This window comes from Pieris rapae, chromosome 9 (genome assembly GCF_905147795.1).
Source record: "Pieris rapae chromosome 9, ilPieRapa1.1, whole genome shotgun sequence".
Lineage (NCBI taxonomy): Eukaryota > Metazoa > Arthropoda > Insecta > Lepidoptera > Pieridae > Pieris > Pieris rapae.
The window spans coordinates 6,679,281-6,692,252 of NC_059517.1; the positions used below are offsets into that span (position 1 = coordinate 6,679,281).

The 12,972-nt window shown below is 34.2% G+C and overlaps 1 protein-coding gene across 2 annotated transcripts in view; it reads left to right on the forward strand.

The window, feature by feature from the left end:
* The window catches only part of LOC111003696 (ATP-binding cassette sub-family G member 1), a 31,238-nt gene extending 18,875 nt beyond the window's left edge, over positions 1-12,363 (forward strand). For both annotated transcript variants that reach the window (XM_022274350.2, XM_022274349.2), the window contains exons 3-8: positions 3,061-3,360; positions 4,527-5,101; positions 5,732-5,887; positions 7,326-7,721; positions 8,658-8,758; positions 8,874-12,363. In XM_022274350.2, the coding sequence (XP_022130042.2) occupies positions 3,061-3,360; positions 4,527-5,101; positions 5,732-5,887; positions 7,326-7,721; positions 8,658-8,758; positions 8,874-9,374 (2,029 nt within the window). In that variant the 3' untranslated portion in view covers positions 9,375-12,363. The remainder of the gene's footprint in view (positions 1-3,060; positions 3,361-4,526; positions 5,102-5,731; positions 5,888-7,325; positions 7,722-8,657; positions 8,759-8,873) is intronic.
* Positions 12,364-12,972: the final 609 nt, after the last annotated feature.

The window sequence follows — 12,972 nt, forward strand, 5'->3', positions numbered from 1 at the left end:
GAGGCAGAATATGAAATTCCACCCGTATCACCTCGACATCCGTCAACTGAGCGTTTTTTAAGCAGTTTTTCCGCGCACCACTACTTTGTGAAACCAGCTGCCCACTGAAGTATTTCTGAACCGATTCTGACTAAGGTCCTTCAAGAGCGTACCAATTCTTAAAAGGCCGGCAACGCACTCGCGAACCCTCTGGTATTGAGAGTGTCCATGGGCGGCGGTATCACTTAACATCAGGTGAGCCTCCTGCGCGTTTGTCCCCTGTTCTATAAAAAAACAACGGTGCTAAAGCCTTTTAAGTCTGGGTTTCCTCACGATGTTTTCCATCACCGTACGAGCTAGTGTTATATGCTCACACGGACAGAATCTTCATTGCATATAACAAAAATCGACCTATATAACACAGTTTTAGTTAATCGGTCGGTTAGTTAAATATGAAAGAAAATACGCCTTTGAGACAGGCTTGTAGTGTAGGGTAATTTTTTGTATGAAGACCTGCGTAGTCAGCGCATGGCGTATCGATTTTTTACCTCCCGACACAGAAAAGAAGGGTGTTACGAGCTCCATTCGAGAATAGTACGTGGTAAAATAATAATTGGTAAATGGTTTACCTATATAAATATGAAGCTATATTTTCCTTGCCATTACCATATTGCCTTATGGCGGAAAGAGAGCTTGTACGGTGTATAATTATGATGGTAGAGGTAGACATTTGTTGAGTATTGGTTCAAAGTTAACCAATTTCAGCGATTGAAGCGAATCGCTTTAGTCTTTAGAAAGCCGCTGAAAATAAAAATAGCTACGCTTTCACGCTTGCACTGTTAAAAAGTAGGGTTTTTGTATAGTGTTGCGTATTATTGACCTAGTTGTAGATTGTTTTATATAGGGACTATTATTATTTATTCAATTATATTAGGCTCAAATTTGTACATATGTTATATCGTTTCTTGACTGAATTGTATGTTAAAATATACACTTATCTATCAAAGATCAATCCGATCAACAAGATGCAATCTCGAAGATCAATCCTTGATAGATTACTGGATTAGATCAGGTCAACTTTTCCTCATGCCGACCAGACAGGACAGGTTACTTAACCCACAAATTTTAGCATGTTTAAATTGGGGCTTTGTTTTTAAATACTGGATTTCTTCAGCCACATGGTGTTAGAATAACACACCATAAAACACGCGAGCGTGTTACATACATGTATGTATGTACTATAAATACATTGCATACGTAAGGTTGTGCATGCGAACGATGTTGGCTTTCTGCCAGCTCTCAGTAGTTCATACTATACCGTCATGCAACATATCGACATGGTAATAAGTTGGAAAGTGATTATGTTTTATATGCACAAATGGAAAAGTATTGTGCACTGCTAGACCTGCGCGCTGATGGATTTTCTTTGCAGTTAACATGCTCGAAGTTTAACATTGTGAGATAACCGGCATGTTTTATTTGGGTTCCAGGGCAAGGGGATGTTTTAAATATTTATTATTTACTAAAAAAAATAATATACTTAACGCTATCAATAATGAAATGAATGCTATGCTTAGAAAACTAAAGAGAATGCCTGCGTCTGGCTATACGGGGCGTAACTCCGCCGATGTAGGTAATTACCACGCTTTAAAAACTAAGAAAGGCTCAACGAGTAAAGTGTACAGCCTTTGTTCGTATATTATTTATCAGCATAGGCTGATCACCTACAAACCAAACGCGTGTGCCAAATTTAATACGCTAAAATTTCTAATTACATCGTTGCATATTAAAATATATAAATACTTTTTTTAACATTTGTTTTCGTGGAACGGAGTGTTTTCTTTATGTTTTTTAAAAGAAAATTATCGTAAGTATGGAGAGTTAGAGACTACGAAAATGTGCTTGGTACGACTAAGTAAGTAAAGTCCAAAAAATTAATATTATTTGTACTGTAGGAAATGTTTAATGGATGGTACTTTTAACTTAGCCTTCTACGCGATCAATTTAAAAATAAATATAAATAATTTTTCAGTAATAATCCAGTGCTTGTCATCGCTGACAAAACACTCTTATATAACATACAACTTCAATTAGCATGAACTCCTATGTTAAATAACATCCAATTAAAATATACCAAGAATCCCAGCTATTTCTTAAAGAATGTTACGAAAGCATTTCTCCAAGTTCAAGGTTAAGCAGTCGCACGTGCCTTGTGGCTGATATCAAATAATTTGTGAGACGCTGTTTAATCGTATTCCGTTTATAAACATGCATGAGTAATGTTGTATTCTTTATCTAACGTGGTATAAGAGTTTGGCAACTCGTATTCGTAGTCTGCGGAAAAAGTGCTGTGGGATTTGAGGTCGCAGCGATTACCTTTTTGTTATGTTGACAATGATTTTGAATTATATTACGCTCCCAGGCCAGCTTATTTCAAAGTCTAAAAACCTCGTTATGTGTAAATGTTGCCTTTGCAGACAGATCTACAGAAATCAAGCAAATCCCAATGCAAATATTAGAATAGTTTTTTTAACCTTCTAATATTTAATTTAATATAATGATCTTAGTTTATATTTGAATAAAATTCTATATTATTATTATATATCTTAATGTATTTATAAGGCTCTAAATGAAAATGGTACTGTGAAATTTATACAAAACAAAGTTATTATAATAACAAACTCAATGCCCTAGTTAAATTAATTGAAATTACAGATAACAGAAAATAATACAACAAATACATATGTATTAATTCTGATGAAAACACCTTCATTTTAACGGATGTAAATTCTCGTTAAGTTCGTATTTTTACGTAAACAAAAAAACAGGTCACACATTGGGTCAACTCCTCAATTTTAATCTGTCTTGTCGATATCTTCGGATAAACCCCAACGGTTAACGCCCATTCTTTGTAAAAACTATATATTGGTGGACTATGCTCTCAGATGATCAGTTTTTATTTACTAATGTTAGTTTTTTTTATTAATTTATGTTACCTGTACGATTACTTTTTATACGATATATATATTGTATCAACATACTTCATATAATGATGCCTAATTTGAATGATGGTGATTCCAGGGGCTCACAAATTAATTTGTGCAATGGTGGAGCTGGAGCCATGGCCTTGGTCCCGAAGATTCCCAATGGTTCAGCGTGCCAGAAGAAACCAATGGCCACCCTCACACATCTGCCCAAGCGGCCACCTGTGGACATAGAATTCTCAGATCTCTCTTACTCAGTCAGTGAAGGAAGAAAGCGAGGTTATAAAACTCTTCTCAAGTGCATCAATGGTACATTCAGGTCCAGTGAATTGACAGCTATAATGGGACCATCGGGTGCCGGGAAAAGTACTCTTATGAATATCCTTGCTGGTTACAAGTAAGTTTTTATGTATTAAATTTTATCTACAACATAATATGGGTGCAGTTCCTTTTAATTTCCTTGGTAACATAAAACTTGGAGCCCACTTTATGCCCTTGATTCGGGAACTGGTGATAAATGTAAATTTAGATCTACTGTTTTTATATATTGACGTTTATAACTAAAGTGAATAAATGAAGTTTAATTCGATCATTTAATTTTACTCTAATTAAGTAAGGGAAGCTATAAAAGTAATCAAATTTAAATTTGTACCATTTTATATCTATATATCATTTTGCCCGTGCTGATAGCTTGTATTCATAATAAAATAATATTAATTTACTGTTTAAAATAATCAGCGATCTGTCATTTCCGTTCGAGAAATAGTAGTAGTAGTAAATAGTAGTAGTTACTCATTATATGATAACATGCAAGTGTGTTTTGTTTTCAATACAATTAATCTATTCGATATGTTAAAAGTTAAACGTTTTGAATTTTGACACCCGACAACAATGATCATAAATTACATTGTGCTGCTAAGCTTGCAGACTTTTGTTTTGACGGCGCAAGTGGAATCGGGGTTATTTTATATAATAGGAGGCAAACGGCAGGAAGCTCACTTGACGCTAGATGGGCTCGCAAGGATGATACAAGATTACTTCTTATTACTTCTATCTTAATTATATATTAAGATAGAAGTATTTCTTGTGTGCGTGTGTATGTGACTGAACTCCTCCTAAACGACTGGACCAATTTTGATGAAATTTTTTGTGTGTGTTCGTGGAGATTCGAGAATGGTTTAGATTCACAATTTTGTCCGCTGGACAATGTTTTTTTTAATTAATTAGTAGTTGTTGATTTTGGAATGTTTTACATTGGATCCGACAGACGGCGCTACCATCGCACTGTCAAATTTTAAATAATATTCGAATTTTAATTTTAGTCTGTCCCGACAGTTAGCGCTGCGATCAAATTAAAAAAAAGTTTTGTTATCATTGTGTTATTGTAGACCATGTGCTGGATCGTTAGATATTGTCATAACATTTGAATAATAATTTTCATCAAAATGGTCCAGAATGTTTTAGCTTATTAAAAAAAGTTTGAAATTTTCAAATTAAAGTCGTATAGACAGGACAACGTCTGTCGGATCCGCTAGTTACTTATATATCTTTATTGTATTCCAGAACCTCAAACGTGAGTGGCTCAATACTGATCAACGGTAAAGAAAGGAATCTCCGACGCTTCAGGAAGTTGTCCTGCTACATCATGCAGGACGACTGTCTCCTGCCACACTTGACAGTGCGTGAAGCAATGACGGTGTCCGCAAACCTCAAACTAGGCAAAGACATGACTGTCAACGCCAAGAATATTGTTATAGACGAAATCCTCGACACGTTAAGTTTGAAAGAAGCGGAAGACACGCGAACAATAAACCTGTCTGGTGGTCAGAGGAAGCGGCTTTCCATCGCTTTGGAGTTGGTTAATAATCCTCCAGTGATGTTCTTTGATGAGCCGACGTCGGGTTTGGATAGTTCTTCTTGTTTCCAGTGTATATCGTTGCTAAAGTCTCTAGCTAGAGGCGGAAGAACCATCATATGTACGATACATCAGCCGTCTGCGAGGCTGTTTGAGACGTTTGACTATTTGTACACGTTGGCGGAAGGACAGTGTATATATCAGGGATCTGTTAGGGATCTGGTACCTTTCATGTCGACGATGGGCCTGCATTGTCCGAGTTATCACAATCCAGCTGATTACGGTAAATGTTTTATAATTGTATAAATTATTTTAAGTCGAATTTATAGCATTATACTCTCGTATCAAATGTTCCTTCCTGCAATGAGCTAAGTAAATAATATAAAAAAAATCGGTTTAAAATTCTTAGTTTAAAGTTTTATTTAGATGATTTATTCAAATTACACCACCTAAAATTGTACTTTTGGACATTAAATAAAATATAAAGATTATTATATTTGCCCCTTCCTGAAGTTTCTTTCGTGTGGAGAAGTAAGGGAAAAAATCTTTTAAAATAGGTTATACAATATTTTGTACACATTAGTTAAACAATGATGTGTGAAGACAATTATGTATTGTTAGTATACATGTTCCTCACATATTTATATATATTTTGTTTGTTATATACAATGGCAATTATATTTTATTTGTCCACAATATTATTAGCTAAAATTTCAATCATTTAGTATGTGCTACATGGCATGCACATTTGAGATGAAGTTAAACATCATGAGCAAAATTGTATCTGCAAGCCTCAAATATAGGCATTCAGACTTTACTTGTTAAAACAATGTATACAAAATTGTAAAGCCAAAACGTTTTTGTTTATACTGGTTCTATGTAAATCTATTCTAATGTTAATGTCGTTTACCAGTAATGGAAGTGGCGACGGGTGAACACGGCGAGTGGGTTCATAAGTTGGTGCTAGCCGTGAAGAAGCCTGAACGGCCTCATGCCTCTGCCTCCAATTGTGTCTACAACAACCTCGCTAAGAACAACATTCAGAAGGAGGCCTTGGAGATTGTTATCGGTAAGAAACATTTACTTTATAAAAGACAAAAATATATATTTTTACACCATAATATCGCCAAACAAATATTATAGACACTAACTATTAAAAAAAATCTTAAGTTCGTCTGTCAGTCGTCCTAGACCAAACATAGTTCTAGTGCACAACTGCGCAAATATATAACAGCATATACACATGGAATATCTGTAGAATAATCCCCTTAATAATAAATACACTCTTTTAATTAAAATACTCAAGTCTCTTTCCCTCATAGCATAAACATAATGTGTCAGAAAGAAACGGATCAGTACTTTATCAATAAAGTTCAATAAGACTTCTTAGTGTTTAAAATTGAAACCACAAGAGACATTATTGTGTACTACGCATGAGTCATCTTACAATTGCGGTTAGAAATAGGTTGTTGACCTGATGTTGCGTACTTATTACTACTACTACTATGATTGCGGTTATCTATTTATAATTAATTTAAATACATGTTAAACCAAAACTGTATAAAAGGGCCGTTCAGTCGTAAGCAGATTTACGGTGATTTAACCATAGATAAAGGGGGCCCTTTCGATTGGGCAGAAAAATTAAGCAAATTTCTCATAATTTACATAAACGTATTTTTTTTTGTAGCAATCCTCGAAATGCTTTTCGTTTTCAAGCATAGACAACCGGTGGTTCGCCATTCCATAGAATTTTGTGCCATCAAATTTAGTAATTATGTATCTATAATAAACTCTCCTGTGTTAGGTAAATTAGAAAAATGCGCACATACACAGCCGTGCATTGGCACAGACGGGAATTGAATCTCCTAAATATATATATATATATTGTTAACGTTGTAATCTATTGTAATGGTAATTGTATATTCTCCCTAAATTTTTCTCTACTTTTTAAGAACTTCTTTCGATCGAAGGAAGCCTGATGTAACACAGGTACTCTTAGCTGACATCAGTCTTACACAAACAAGCATTTCCCTCCAAAGAAGAAAGACAATTAAATAAATAGTTGTAACTTATTAATTATGCACGAAGTTGTGTGAGAAAATATTTTTTTTTATTATTAATGTTCTTGAATGTCACGAAATAAAAATCATCAAATTATCCCAAATTTCGAAGCTATAAATAATACACTACTAATACTAAATAATGCACTACTACTTACCTTTTTTTTTAACCGGGGGAAACCCGACTACGGGCGGCCGCGCCTGGGCTAGTTGTTAAGTGGCGCGGGGAGTGTGGGGGTCAAGGTCGATAAATGCGATGACCCCATACCCACTAAAACCACCAGGGCCCACTGTTCGCTATGGGACGAGGGCGGGTACCAGCTAGGCCTTTTCACCGCGCCCCGTCTAGCGACTGCCGCTTTCGCGACTCTCACCACTACTAACCTAACTGAACCTAACCAAAACATTGTTTATATAAAACTGCTAACTTTTTCCAACCATTTCCAGACAAGCCCACCTGCACAGTGCTAGATCTCTCAAGCTCGGAACCAACTTCCGAGAAACCGCCGATTCCAAACTCGAACAACCTTGCGCCAGTCACCTGCACCACATCTCTTCTCGATTCCAACGAGAGCTTCAACAAGAAACCCCAACACACCGGCTTCCCAACATCGGGGTGGAAGCAATTTTGGATCTTATTGAAACGGACCTTCAAGAGCATCATAAGAGATCCAACACTGACTCATTTAAGACTAATTTCGCATACAGTGGTCGGTTTGCTTATTGGAATGCTGTATTATGATATTGGAATGGATGCTGCAAATGTTCAGAGCAATGCTGGATGTATTTTCTTCACTGTAATGTTCACAATGTTTACTGCTATGATGCCTACTATTTTAACATGTAAGTATATTATCTGAAATATTTAAATTGTAAATATTTATTTTTATAATAGCCGTGCCAGTTATGGGAATTAACATATGGATAGTATAATTTATATTTAAAAAAAGGGCGTGCGTACAAAGTGCAAATGTCAGAAGTGAAACTTCTTTATAAATCATTTAATACTAAGGTAAAAGCCCCAATAGATGATCATCTACCAGTATAATATGATCACTCCGTGTTCTTCACACTGTTTACACACTGTATAAATGCTAATAATAATATTAATGATTAAAAATCTGCGTCAACTGCACAAGGTGTTATGCGATAGAATTGCCATCTAAAGTTCTAATATGTAACTACTAAACGAATACATCAACCATTAGTGTGTATTTATTTTCGATCTCCCTTTCTCACTCTCTCTCAATAGGTCTTAATCGCTCTCTCCCTTTTCTTCGACAAAAACGCTGCACATCTTCGTGACGATCCGTAAAAATTTTACCCTCATGCGTCTAAGAAGTTTCACCTCAAAAACTATATAGTTATATTTTTTGATTGAGAACTATAATGGCGTAACATTATGGTCAAAATCACAAAAATCTCTGATCTCAATAAACACTATAAAGACATATTTCTTTAGATCAACTACTATTTTAACATATACAGGAAGTTTTTGTTAATCTTTATAGTTTTTTAAAACATTATAATCCAAAAATACCCTTGGTCTATAGCTGAAAGAGGGGTGTTTAATAAATCTTTTTTTTTAAAAAAGACCTTTAAAAATCACGGGTTATTGTATTGTTGGACTTATTAAAAGATGTTTTTTTAGTTTAAGGCTGCCAATTCTATTTTTTTAAATTCTTTAAAAGTTTTTATGTAGAGAATAATAGGAGACAGGTAATAATATTATGGTATAATGCAAAATACAGGAGTTAAACTCACAAATTTGTATTTCAGTCCCAATGGAGATGAGTGTGTTTGTGAGGGAGCATCTGAATTACTGGTATTCACTCAAAGCGTTCTACTTCGCTAAGACGATAGCGGACTTGCCTTTTCAGGTATACAAGCTTTAAAATATACATAATAATAGAATAAGAAATACCTTTTTAATATCAAAATTACTAGATACTTTAATTTCATTTCTCCAACTTTAAACATACAATGAAATTTCAGATCGTGTTTAGCGGTGTCTACGTAATAATCGTGTACTTTATGACGAGTCAACCAATGGAATTGGATCGGATATTAATGTTCGCGGCCGTTAATATCCTCACGGCGCTGGTCGCCCAATCCCTAGGCCTTCTCATTGGTGCCGCTATGAAGATCGAAACGGGGGTCTATCTCGGGCCCGTGACTACAATCCCAGTGGTCCTATTCTCAGGTTTCTTCATCAATTTTGACGCCGTACCCGAATACTTATCTTGGCTCACATATGTCAGTTACATTCGATATGGATTCGAAGGAGCCATGCTATCCGTCTATGGATACGACAGAGAAAAACTCAAATGCTCCATCGACTTCTGCCATTACAGAAAGCCGAGCCAATTCCTCAAATATATGAGCATGAATGACGCAAACTTCTGGGTTGACATCGGTGCTCTAACCGTGTTCTTTATCGGTATTAGAATAATCTCCTATCTAGTTCTAAGATTCAAGTTAAAAATGATGCAGTAGAGCACAAACCGCTTTGTATTTACGGTGATAATTCTTTCCATTTTATCGAGTTAGCAACACTGCCGTGTCAGTTGAAACTGACAACTGTCATCTGGCAACTGACTTGTCGGCTGACAGCTGTCAGTTTTATTGTTTACGCCGGCGCAATTAGTGGTCGACGTAGGTTTATATGTAGTTTTCGAAATAATTAGCTTTATAGTATGCAGTTCGACTTAGTCGATAGTTTATAAGTAATTAGGTTAAGATTTTATAGTTGATCGGGCCCATGACTTAATTTTAAGTTTAATATTGATATTATTTTCATGTAATCATTGCATTCGTAGATGTTTACGTACGTTTAATGGTATCTTTGTCTCAGTCTGTCAAAATCACATTAATTATTTGAAGTTTATTCAACATGGCTAAAAACATTGAAAAAGAGAACAACTAGCTAAATATTTTTTAACAACAGGTCAAGTTATATTGTCTTTTATATATGTTAGCTTTACTATTTCATGTAAATCAATAGTATTAGTCCTCTAAAGTTTGTAGCCATTGAAGGTCACGCTCGCTCGTGTGACTAGTTCGTAACAATACGATTGTTTACACGTACGTACGTATGTTTTGGTTTTTTTCACCGTAGTTATCTACAGTACCTTCTGGTGCCGTGTAATTAAAGATTTATAAGGCTAAGGGCCTGTTTCACAATCTATGGATAAAGTACCAAATAGCATGAATTATTCAAATGATAAAAGTTCCGAATAAGATACTTCGCGTTTCATGACGAATAGCGCTATCTGACAGTCGTGAAACGCAAAAATACTGTTTATCCCACCAATAAGTAATAGATAGCTTATTTGGAACTTATCCGGACATTGTGAAACATACCCTAAGATGTGTAAATCCAGTAACAATTTGCCATGTATTTTTTGTATGGGCCATAGAATAAACAATAGAAGCCAAATCTCAATGAGATTTAGTCTGTTTCTAGCAATTGTATTAAACACCTTAATTATATACGAATTGCGTCTATACATTTCTTAGTTCTCGCCTTTTAAAGATTTTTATTATTCTGCACTGGTATTAGATCTTTCACTTAATTTTTATAAGAGTAGGAACAAGACAGAAACTTTACGAAAAATTAATCCTTTCTAGACAAATTTGGTCTCATTAGAGTCTAAATGTGCTTTGCCTTTACTGGCCTTTTGTGATAAATTACCTAATATTTGTTTTCATTTATTTTAGAATGCACTTGCCAACTATCACAAAATATCTTAGAAGTTCCTCATTGGGATTATATTTCCTGTGTTAAGACTAGCGATTGAGAATTACTTTTCTTGACTACCCACTTTGTATGAAAATGAAATTAGTCACACTTTGTCACGTGACCATTTTTAAGAAAATTACTGGGTCACTCTCAAGCCCCTACTCTAAAAGTTTCAATAGATATCTCGTTTCAATATCAAGGTTAGGGCGGATATTGAGAGATCACTTGCATACAAAAACCTAGAGGTCGGTATCGCTTTCGCTACAAGAGATAATTGAGTGATGGCTCGATTTCGTGATTAAGTTAGTACAAAAGTTAGGGCAATAGGAGTATTTGTTCAGTAAATTTTATTACTCGAACAGTATAGAAAAAATGTTGTGAAGTCTATTTATGAAATGTCTATGGACTATACATTAAGGGTCGAGACTTAGAGCTATAGCTTGACATACTTGAGTCATGAACAGTATTAGATTTTTACCATATAGGAATCATCTATATGTTAAAATCTAATACTGTTTTCAGAGTCATACTTAGCACAAAGTCTCGTTTGAACCATACCCTTACATTATAAATAAAATTGCAAAAATAATATCATATTTTGTAATATGGTTATGTATTCATTATATTTAATTTAATATCACTTCGACTACATTTCTCTGTATGTATATCCCAATTTAGAATTTAATACTCTGTATTTTCGTTAGGAATAATTGGTATTTTTAATTTTAATAAAGTCGGTCTTATTATAAAACATGGACTAAAGATTGATATGTATGTAAAATGGTTGGTTTATGTAATGGTTATGGTAGTATAAAATTTATAATAAGGCCGGATACGTTATATGTGATAATTGGTTACATGTTCAATGTAGTTATGAAATAGGGTGCGTTATAATAATTTATAGTTTTATTTTGTATTACAATCACTATTTGGGGCCTATCATGAACCGTTAACACATGCCAAGCGGTTATTTTCTATAGTATTGTGACTTTATTTGATGTTAAGTGTTGTGTATAAACATTTACACAGTCTAAAGGCTTATTTTGGCCTTTTAATAATCGAAAAATTATTCCCTGAAATTTATAAGGTTTTCTAGGAAGTGACTTTGCCCTGCAACTAGTCAAATATATACCGCTTACATCGTTTCTGACCTATCAAATGGTTATAATACGATATATATATATATATTAAAAACGTCGAAACAGTACGTAGAACGTCCAAAACCGGGGTTTTTGATGGCTTGGCTTTAGTCACGTGATCATTACGTTGGCATGTTTAATTAGTTCATGGATTTGCGTATTTAGTTTTATGTAGGCCTCCAGGTTCTATTTTTAGTGTATAATGTATAAACAATGCAAGTATATTTATGATATAATACACTTGTGGTTAGTGTATGAATTTTATAATTCAGTCAGTAAATTAAGTCAGTGTAATATACAATTACTTCATAAGTAAAAAATGTGTTCCATTTTTTCACTTATGAAGTAATTATTCACATTTAAATGTTTTCGAAGCCTTCGCAATATTTTAATGAGCTGTTCATTGTTCCGTTTCACGCGATTTTTCGATTTTGACAGACTAAGAACAAGAAATGGCAGGCGTACATATCTTATTCGCCGTTCACTACATTCTAGCTGTAATAGTTAAACTTTAATTATGCTATCTTTCATAATTCTCTTCGTCGGTATCTTAATTACCAGTATTTATGGATTATTAATAAACGACTGTGATTTTTATAGTGAATTGTTTGTTTTATTTTTGGTGTATAAAGGTATTCCTTTGTTTTTAAAATTACGATACAATTTTAACAAATACTAGTAAAGATATCATGTTAATTTTATTAAAACAGATGACATTCGGCGCCGATTGTCAAGACAATGGATAAGAATTATGACAAATTAATCAAAAAGCTTTCGATTTCTGTAGGACACCTGGGGGGAGCTGCCCATAGCCCCCCCGGAGGGGGAAATTTTAAAAGTCATAGAAGCTTAGAATTATTATAAATACACATATGCAACATGTACCGTATTCTATTTTAAATAAGTTTTCAATTTTTTTTTCAAAGTTTTTTCTTAAATTGTGTTAACGCTGTGATTAAAAAGGACAAGTAAGTTAAGAAGACCAATTTCTGGTTTACTTTCACATAATATAATATTTGACATTGGGTTTATTGTGTGACATATTTATTTTCTACTGTTCACTACAACACTTATTCGATTGAGAGAAAACAAATTTAAACCTTCCTAAAACACAAAGGAAAATACCAAATTAAAGGAAGAGAAGAAGAGAGTAAAGAATGCAGGGGTTCTTTAAGAAAATAACTTTAGTAAATGTTCCTAACTTATTATTACT